Source organism: Spermophilus citellus, assembly GCF_964194105.1.
Source record: "Spermophilus citellus genome assembly, chromosome: 13".
Classification (NCBI taxonomy): Eukaryota; Metazoa; Chordata; class Mammalia; order Rodentia; family Sciuridae; genus Spermophilus; species Spermophilus citellus.
The window spans coordinates 97,014,222-97,023,662 of NC_138193.1; the positions used below are offsets into that span (position 1 = coordinate 97,014,222).

At 51.1% G+C, this 9,441-nt stretch overlaps 1 protein-coding gene and 1 long non-coding RNA gene across 7 annotated transcripts in view; one reads left to right on the forward strand and one right to left on the reverse strand.

Annotated features, from left to right (window-relative positions):
• The window catches only part of DTNB (dystrobrevin beta), a 233,382-nt gene extending 227,896 nt beyond the window's left edge, over nt 1–5,486 (forward strand). For 4 of the 6 annotated variants that reach the window (XM_081265087.1, XM_081265088.1, XM_081265093.1 and 1 more), the window contains 3 exons: nt 3–56; nt 3,299–3,332; nt 5,166–5,486. In XM_081265087.1, the coding sequence (XP_081121213.1) occupies nt 3–56; nt 3,299–3,303 (59 nt within the window). In that variant the 3' untranslated portion in view covers nt 3,304–3,332; nt 5,166–5,486. The remainder of the gene's footprint in view (nt 1–2; nt 57–3,298; nt 3,333–5,165) is intronic. The other 2 variants (XM_081265091.1, XM_081265085.1) reach the window with 1 other exon arrangement.
• LOC308632744 overlaps nt 1–8,373 on the reverse strand; it is a 73,769-nt gene extending 65,396 nt beyond the window's left edge. The window contains exon 1 of the long non-coding RNA XR_014018640.1: nt 5,574–8,373. This is a non-coding gene — a long non-coding RNA (uncharacterized lncRNA). The remainder of the gene's footprint in view (nt 1–5,573) is intronic.
• Nucleotides 8,374–9,441: the final 1,068 nt, after the last annotated feature.

Sequence of the window (9,441 nt, forward strand, 5' to 3'; positions counted from 1 at the left end):
AGCAGAGGAAGGTGCAGAGGAAGAGGAAGAGAAGATGCAGAATGGGAAAGACAGAGGTAACGGCAGCTCTGCAGGAGCCCTGGCTTAACAGGGCACCTGAGATGTAGCACTGATGAACGTCAGCATCTCCCCTCTGTTTCTGCCCTCCTTTCCCAAAGCCTCCAGCCCCACAGTTCCTCTTACTGCTTCCCACCTGACAGTCAGGCTTTACCTACAGGTAGTCATGTGAACTGACTGACAGAGCTTCATGGTTTCCTGCTACTGTGGTAGATGGGTGGGATACAGGAAATAGATACAGCAATACAGAGAGCATGATCCCTTGCCCTGAGGAGTTGGTAATCAGGTTAGTAAAGCAAGTCCTAAGATATGGAGACTAAATAGGAGACCAGACAAGCAACAGAAAGTTCATCACAAAATTTGAACATACAATAAGCATTTCTGGAAAGGAAGAGATCATTGTAGGCTGGAATAGCGAAAAGTTTTGGGGCTTATTGGAAAAAATAGAAGCCAGGAACAAACAGTGTCAGTAAAGGACAGTAATGCCTTCCTAATTTTGTTATCCATAAAACTTATTTGATAACTTGTTATCTGGGAAAAGAGCTGTGCTAAATGATTTTCATATATAATCTCATTTAATCCTTAACATGTGAAATATGTATATAATAACAGCCCCATTTTAGTAGTGAGGAAATGGGCTCTGGAGATTTTGTTCACATAGCCATGGAATGGCAGCACTGGGCTTGAATTGGGTCCTTCTAATTCCAAACTTACTCTTCATCCTTCAATGTTATGCTAATCAGAAAACAAAATTCTCTTGGGACATATGAGGGTTACCTTTTATTTATGTCCTATAGTAACCTGTCTATTGCTGGATTCCTCCAAAACACAAGCCCCCTGAAGCACAGACTTTGTTGGTATTATTTTCCCTGTGCCTAGAACAGCACCTGGCACTTAGCAGGATGTCAGTAAATGATCAGTCTGTAGCAGTAAATAGGATGTAATAGAGAGGACCTGATCAGGGGAGAGAACAAAAGTGGTCAGCCGCCCTTAGGAGACCAAGATAGTGGGGAAGGGAAGATGAGAAAGGGCCAGCACTGACTCCCAGGTGCCTACTAGGTGCTGCGCCCATTATAACTCCTCCTTCTCACCCGGCTTCACAGTCCCACAAGGAGGAATTCTAGACAAGGTTCAGAGGGGTGCAGTAACTGGACAGGTAGAGGGTGGCAGAGCTGGATTGATCCCAGGAATCTCCACCTCCAACCTCCAGGCTTTTACCTGAGCAGAACAGGTATTGAAGTTGGGAAGTTGCAGGAAGGGCAAGCAGCAGTGAAGTGGGAGCCACACTAAGGAAGCCATGGCTGGAGGGCAGCTCCTGGACAGTGGGTTGGGAGCATGCGCCCATGGGGGTGAGCATGATGAGAGAAGAGGTCTTGGAAGACTCAGAGCAAGGAATTTGCCACTGAAGAAACTGAAATTGCCATGGGAGCAACTGGGAGAAATAGAGTACAGGTGCTGAAACCATCCAGGAGCCAGGGCAGGCCTGGGAGCAAGGGATGTTAGCAGGATGAGTTGGTGCCAATGGCATGGGGCCGCACCGTGGTCAGCAGGATAGCCGCAATTCAGACGTCCAGATGAGACCTACGTCCCCTGCTAAGAGGAACCAGGCAGGAGAGAAGGGGAGCTACAGAGGGAAATTTCCACTCCCGATCCCAGACACACACACACCAATCAAATCCCAGCATTCCTCTGGAATGTTCTTGGCTGAAGGCATAACAGCTGTGACCTTGGCCTGCCCCAGGAACTTTGTCCAGGCCTCTCCCTAGCTTTCCTCCAATTCCCTAAAGTAAACCCAGAGCTATGCCCCAGCCACTGAGGCCTTGCGCTGACTGTGACCCCAGCCCAGAGTTCTGGTTCAGGCCTGAATGTGGGCCACATCTCCCATAGGAATTGGGGACAGCTTCATGAGCCCGGACTTCCTGACTCGGGGACTTTCTGTCTTTGCACCTGACTTACCCTGTCAACACCTCTTTTTCTTTGCCTCTTGTTCACAGTCTCTTTCGATGCTCATACTAGAGTTTCTGTACGTCTGTGAGCTCTTCTCATGAAAATGCCTGCGTTTCTATTTCTGTGGTTTTTACATGTCATCCCTGACAGCAAGAGTGTTAAGAGTTGGGGTGAAAGATGGGTAGAGTTTTTTAAAATGTTTGATTCTTAATCTTGCATTGGCCCTAGGATATGTCCCTGTAGCTACAAGTAGCTTTTCTGTGGGTTTTTCTGGGTGGACCTCCCATTCTCTGCCATGATTAAGGCCTGGGGTTTTATTGTAGGCTGACAGCACCAACTGTAGTCATCAGGCTATTAAAGGTCAGTACCCACCATAAAGGGAAGAGGGAGAATTATTTCCTTTCTTTGGGTTGAAATCATACTGATAATCTAAGTCCAATTTGGTCAGCACCCTGTGAGGCATACAAAAGCCGTGAGAGCCAAATGGGCACCTGTGAAGAATTCAGACCAAGCCAGACTTCCAGCCACATCGACTCCTAGTTCATGTTTCTGCCTGGCTCTCTGGTGACGCTCTGGAGAATGCTTCTGCTCTGCTGGGGTGCCCTTCCTATTGTGGGTCCCCTCACTCTGTATAACCAAGACCACATAGATGAGGCATAGACTGACGTCGCTTCTCCCCTATTATGTCAGTAGCCTACTTCATCTCAGCCACTCCAGAGCCTCATTTTATGCTCCTGTGTCCTTCAGAATCCCCTCTCCCGGGAACTGCCTTCCCAGGGTTGGTGGCTATCAATCCAATTTGCACACCAAAGGAACCCTGGTGAATGTCTGGACAGCAGTGGCCCTCTATGAGGTTAGACACAGGCCCTTTAGGGCCCTGGTCGTGTTTTCCTTCCCAGTAGGAGCAGGAGCGTGATTGGACAGTCTAACACAGAGGCATCTGCAAGAGGGAAATACTGCCCCGATCAAAGGTGTTAATTTCCACCTTGCTCACTTCCAGAACCAGATGGGCTTTGCCCCGCAGTGTATCTGCCCCTAGGTTTAAGGTGGCCTCCATATTACTGTTTTCCTTCTGTGAAATATTTGTCCTCACTCGGTCTTGTGTCAGATGTGGTTGCTGACTCTAGATGGTCAGTCTCTCCATTATCAGGCCCTGGTCAGGAAAAGGTAACATGGGAGAGGCAATCCAGAAGCCCCTGGGAAGGATGGGTCAGGAAAGCCCCCTGGGGAGGATCCAGGGGCTGAGAAGAGTCTGGGTGTGACCTTGATGTTGTTTCTGCCCATGCTTCCCCAGGTTAGCCAAGGAGCCAGGCACAGAGGACGCTCAGGTGAGTAGGGAGCCTGCAGCCAGCGCAGCCTCCACCTTCCCGCAGCCCCTCCCCCTCCTTGTTTAGCAACTTCATTTCCTCTTTCTTCAGTTGTGGGTCCCAAGCCAAAGCAATCTTAACAAGCCAAGCTACAATCAGGATTTTCTTGAAAGAGCCCAGGTGTACCTTTCCCTCTTCCCCCAGCCCTGCCAGTGAGCCCACTTTTCCCTGTTTTGCCCAGGCCGTGTTTTCCGTGTGGCCTGGCCCCCAGACAGGTCTGGTGTCACCAATGCTGCTGGCTGAAGCAGGCACTCACCTGGGCTGCCTCCAGTGCTCCTGTTTCCCACAGATACCACACGACAGCCAGAGCACCCCTGGGATCCTATCACCCTGCACTATCCCCTGGCCTAGCCCTGACCCCAGGCACATGTTGGAGCCATGCAGATCACACTGACTACAGAGCAGACCAACCGACTTCCCATGCAGCCTGGCCAAGCTGTACCTTCCCACTTCCCCAAAGAACAAATGAATCAAAGTACACCCACTGCCTTAAGGAATGAGTCTCCCATTTTTCCATCTTGAGACCACAACTCACTGTGGTCCCAACTCCAAGATATTGCTGCTTCTGGGTTTGTTCTCTAAAAGGAGGGGAAGAGCCATCCAGGAGGCTTATGAAGGTCAGTGCCAACCTCAGCAACCTAGTGAGACCCTGACTCAAATAATAAGAAGGGCTGGGGATGTAGTTCAGTGGTAGAGCACCCCTGGTTCAATCCCCAGAACCACCACCACCACACCACCCCACCCAAAGAAAGGCAGGGGGATCGAAAGGAAGGCCAGCCATCAGTTCAGGAGAAGAATCGATTCAAGTGGAGCAGCCATGAAACTGCTGTCTACTGTTGAGCTCTTTTCTGCCCTCTCTCCCCCCCCCCTTTTTTTTTAAATTAGACATCATCTTCAGTTACATGTCTTCAGGGCAAAAAAGCCAGGGCCTCAGTCCCAGGATCCAGAAGTTTTCCTTAAGACCTTTCCAAGTAGTATCACCCTGGAACTGCCTCCAGGCCAGACCCAACCTCTCCCTCCCACCCAGACCAGGTCCCCAAGGGCTGCGTTCAGCACACACACCTCCCTGCAGTTTCAGCCTGCGTGGGTCAGCTGGTGCATGCTGCACGTGCCAGTCCCCCAAGCATCTGCAGCCACAGGGTCTTGGAGAGCAGAGCAGCTTCTCCCTGAACTTGCCATGCACATGCAGGTGAGGCCCTTCCAAAACAAGCCCGGGCACCACAGCTCCCTGGGGAAGTCAGGAACTGACTGGCCTGCAGGAGCCTGCCAGAGCCCCTCTCCCTGGGGCAGAGGAACTGGAGTAGAAGGGACGTGTGCTCTCGACGCCTGGCCTACCCTCTCTTGATACAGAAGAGGAAACCAAGGCCTACACCAAGGAGCTCAGTGCCACTGTCCTCTTTGACCCCACATCAGGAGTTTTGAAAAACCGACTTAGAGTGAGATGAAAAGGCTACCAGTTCTGCTCTCTACTGGACCGAGGCTAAGCCTTCCCTCCTGTCAGTATTAATAGGTGCTTTGGCATCCTCTCTACTTTGCTCAGCCATAATTCTTCCCAAGAATCAACCGCACTCCAAACCTGTCATTGCGAACCCAGTTCTTCCATGGAAACGTTGCCTGACCCTGTGACATAAGCAATGATTGCAGAAGACCCTAGGCCCCATCTCAGAGAATCCACTTCACCCCTAGAGCCCCACAGCCCCTCTCTGCAGATGAGCTTGTTCAGAGCAGCTGTTAGCAGTGTTTGCCCCAGGCCAAAGTGGTGCGGGTGACTAATGGTGAGTCTGTCTTGCACAGGCACAGAGGACGTGGCAAGCTGGCACCAACACTACCAAGGCACGGTCTTCCCCCAGAGGCACATTCCTATCCATCTTTCTGCTGCACACCTGGACCCGGCTTGCAGGCTGTCAGACGTCACTCCATCGCCAGGGAGAGGGGAGCCAAACCGGTGGGAAGTGGGGAGGGCCTGCCTGGAGCAAAGCCGCAGCTGGTGGGCCTTCCCCTGCGCAGCCCTGCATGTACTAGCATCTTCATTACTCCCCTCCGGGCATGGTCTCATCTCTGCATCAGGAATTTTCCCGGAGGTTGAAAAGAGAAAAGAAAAGCTCTAAGCCCTTGTGTGTGTGTGTGTGTGACCTGATGGATCTGGCGTCTGGCCAACACGTGGTACGCGCCCTAGAGTGGAGGCACAAGTTTCCTCCTTACCTTTGACCTTTAAAAACCAACAGGTTCTCTTCCGTCTTTGCAAAAGAAAGCTGCAGGCCTTGCTCAGCGCTGTAGACGTGCACACCCTGGCCGCAATGGTAGTGCTATAAATAGCCGCCTTCCTTTCTCGCACTGCTGAGGCTTCCGCCCCGCCGAGCGAGATGCTGGGGCTCTGCAGCCAGGAGGCGGGGCGGAGAGCCCAGCGCGGGGGTCGGCCGCCAGGGGGCGCGCTGCCAGAGGCGCAGCCTCTCCCTGGGGCTCCGTGCGGCTCAGGCACACGTGATCAAGTCCAATTCCCGGTGATTTTCATTTATATTTTTCTGCTCCCTGGGCTCCAGAATGTTATTTTTAATAGAGGAGTTGCTATAAATATTTATAAAGGGCAGTGACTGGAATGGAGCGAGAGGCCCTACAACTGGCTGCCCCCACCACCACCTCTGCAGACCCCTGCCCTGGCTTTGAGGTATGTGCAGAGCCACTGGGCTGGACTTGTGACCACACATGGATAGAGTCCCAAGAGCACCGCGTAAAGGACCCGTTGGGATAGAACAAAGGGTGGATGTTAACTCGCAGCCTCTCACCTGTCTTTGCCTCAGTTATTCCCATTTCCAACAGAGGTCGAGGCTGGAGATGTGGAAGTGGGGTGCCTTGCTGGGCCCAGGTTCTTGGTGTCCTACTACTAGGTATGAGGGGCATGGGTGCTGCAGCTATTTGAGGGCATAGAGGAAAAGGAGACAGGAGATGGCTCCTGCTCATCTGTGAAAAAGACACCTTTCCTCCAAGCCCCAGTAGGAAGCCTGCCTCACCCACACTGGGTGGGCAAGCCAAACTGAGGGCCTGAAGAGCCGGCAGGGGCTTGGGTAAAGAAAAGGAAAAAGGTAAAAAGGTTTCCACACTTTCAGGAAAAAGGGGAAAGGCATCCTAACTTGCCTGGAAGGCCACAGGGGGGAAGGGTGAACACAAACACATGGAAAGTTCTGGGGACACTCAGTGCCCACCAGTGTGAGGTTATGCATGAAGATATGACAGTCTCTGAGAGGACACTCTTGAGGGACTGCTTCCCCCCTATGATCCTGACATCTCACACTATATACCTTTCCCCTGAGAACAGGGTTGAATCCCATCTCCTGATTCCTCATGTGAGCTGCTTCCTTCTTCCAGAGCAGAAAGAGTTAAAAGGAACACTCAGACTCAAAACACTAGTGTCTCCAGAGCAGCTGAGTGCTCAGGCCAGCTGAGGTGTGTGTGGTGCATAGGCAGCATCCCCTGGGCCCCTCCGGGCCAATGACCAGTCTGCAGGTTCTCTTGCTCTCTTCCTGTCTCTGGGAAGGAGCAGTGTTTGCCTGTAGGAGAAGCTCAGATCTCCTAAGCACTTACTGCTGACCAGCCCTGGAGGGTAATGAGAGGATAATGATGGGGTTGAGGATACCTTGATGCCAGTATTTTGGATATTGAACATGCCATTGTTGTATAAATTCTCCGTCACAGTTGATTTCTTTTAGTTAGAATATCCACTATTGTCTAACGCCCCTGAGGTGCCTCATGGCTTCTTGGCATCTGCTTTCAGGCCAAGATCCACATTGGAAGTTTGAAGCTGCTTTCCTTTCCTCAGCCCTGACTCGGAACACAGGTGGTCATTCTGATGTAGCAGCACTTTTCTTCTTAATTGCTCCATGGCCATTTAGGAGCCCAATTTAACCCAGGTTGATATCTTTTGAGAGGCATTTACTGTCAGCATCTCCATGAACCCTGGGGGAGTCAGGCTGTCCTGCAGCACTGGGGGTTGGTGCTGTTTTGTGACTGTGAAGACCCTGGAGAGGAACCAGATGGATCCTGGCCCTTGAGGAAGCACGACCCCCTGGCAAACCCTGGACCATAAGTCCCAGCCATCCTGAGCTTCTATTTATTGTCACACCTCATCTGCTGATTATGCTTTATCCAATGGCAGACTCTCTTCTCCCACACTGCTTAATTCCTGTTCCTGGTGCCCACAGTTTCAGAAAGGTGAAGTTGCCATGGCAATGCCTAGAGACATCTGACTTCAGCTGCACCTCCTGGAAGACAAGGGCTCGTGAAGAGTCACTCTTCATGTCTGGCTTATGGTCTCTGCACTCTAAGGGGTCAGAAGCTTGGTAGGTGGCCTGCCTGACTTGGGAAGACACCGTGGCTACAAACCACACAGCCCTGGACAAGGTCTCTGTGTGGATCAGAAATGAAATAAGTTTTTCTACCTGGAGCTCTTAGGCAATGTGCTAAAACTTGAGCATGCATCAGAATCCCCTGGGGGGGGGGGGGGGCTGAAACAGAGACAGTTTGGTCATGCCTCCAGAATTTCTGATTCTGTATCTCTGGGCTGAAACCAAAGAATTTTCAGTTCTAGCAAGTTACCAAGTGATGTTGTGTTGTTGATCTAAAAGAGCACAGTGAGAGGACCACTGCACGACATTTTTAGGAGGACAAAATAAATAAATAAAAAGATCACATTTGTGCAGAAGCCATCGCCAGTCAAGCAGAAGGCCAGGGTCAGTTGTCTATTCTAGAAGAAGAAAAAGAGTAAGTCCCATTTCTTGGCTTAGGGCCCTGGGGGAATGTGTTCTGATCCTGGTGGCCCTCAGACTCTGTTATTGGTCTCCAATAATCAATAATACCTTCTCAGTCATGAAAGAGGATGGGGGCAGCATGAAGGCAAAGCCTTTAAGTTGCAGAGAACGCCATCACAGATGTCCAGTGACAGGCAGGTCATTTGTGAGTCTGCAGTCTCAGCATGGGGCATGTTAATGGATGCCTGGCATAGGAGGGATAACAGAGAGGGTGTGTAGGTGCCTACCCCTCACAATTAGAGCTTCTACCCCACAATGCCTTCCCCAGAATAAAATACTATCTTTCACACTAAAAAAAAAATCATTTGGACTCCATCTCCCCTGGTCATGAGCTGGGAGAGAATGATTTCTAGAGAAGCTAAGCTATATGCTACAAATCCGCCCACTTAGGAATAGCAGCAGGCCCAGGGATCTGATGCCTTTTCTGCATACTAAGCCAAGCCTGGGAAAGCAAGTCTTTGTGGGTGGTGGGCTTGGAGTGTCCCCTGCATGGGCATATCTGCAAACGGGGAGTTTACTGGCGCCATCTCTCTTCCACCTACTCGAAGGGGACAGCCAACCAGGGTAGGACTGAGGCATACAAGGAGTGGGTACCAGCTCTAGAAAGCAGAATTAGTTTACCAGTTTGAAAGTTTGGATGGATGATGGGTTCTTTCATTTTGAAATTCAGGGAGCCAAGACTTGCCAGGGTCCTGGAGCCTTTGAAGAGGCCAACACCAGATAGCTGTCTTCATAGTGAATGAGGCCTGTCACTACTAAAAGAGGAAGCAGGGCTGGCATCTGCCCACAAGGATACTAATGAGCACAAACTGTGTGCTCAGTGCAAAGCCTTTCCTCAAGTCTTCAGGCCTCACCGAGTCCAGGGTATTGGAGATTAAGGTTGAAGCCCTGTCTGAATATGTAACTGAGATGAGGGGTGAACTTGGAGGAGCTGGGACTGCGCCCTGACCTCAGACTCAGGACAGTAGGGGCAAAATGAGGCCACTCAAAGGAGGAGGTGAACACGGTCACTACTAAGTCTGTTCCAGTCACTTACAAGTGTTGGTCTTTGGGCTTATGAAAGGAGGGGAGCCTGGGCAGAGTGAGGTCCTGAGAGTTTAGGAGTCATGGCTGACAGAGACTCCGTGGCCCCCGGACCTCTGCTTGCTGCTCACTAGTAGCGAGTTAATTACCATTCATAACCAATGATAGCCTGGATCTGCTTCAGCCCAACCAGAGTCCTTAACTAGGTAACAGAAAAACCTGCCCAAAAGCAAGCCGGCCTTCCA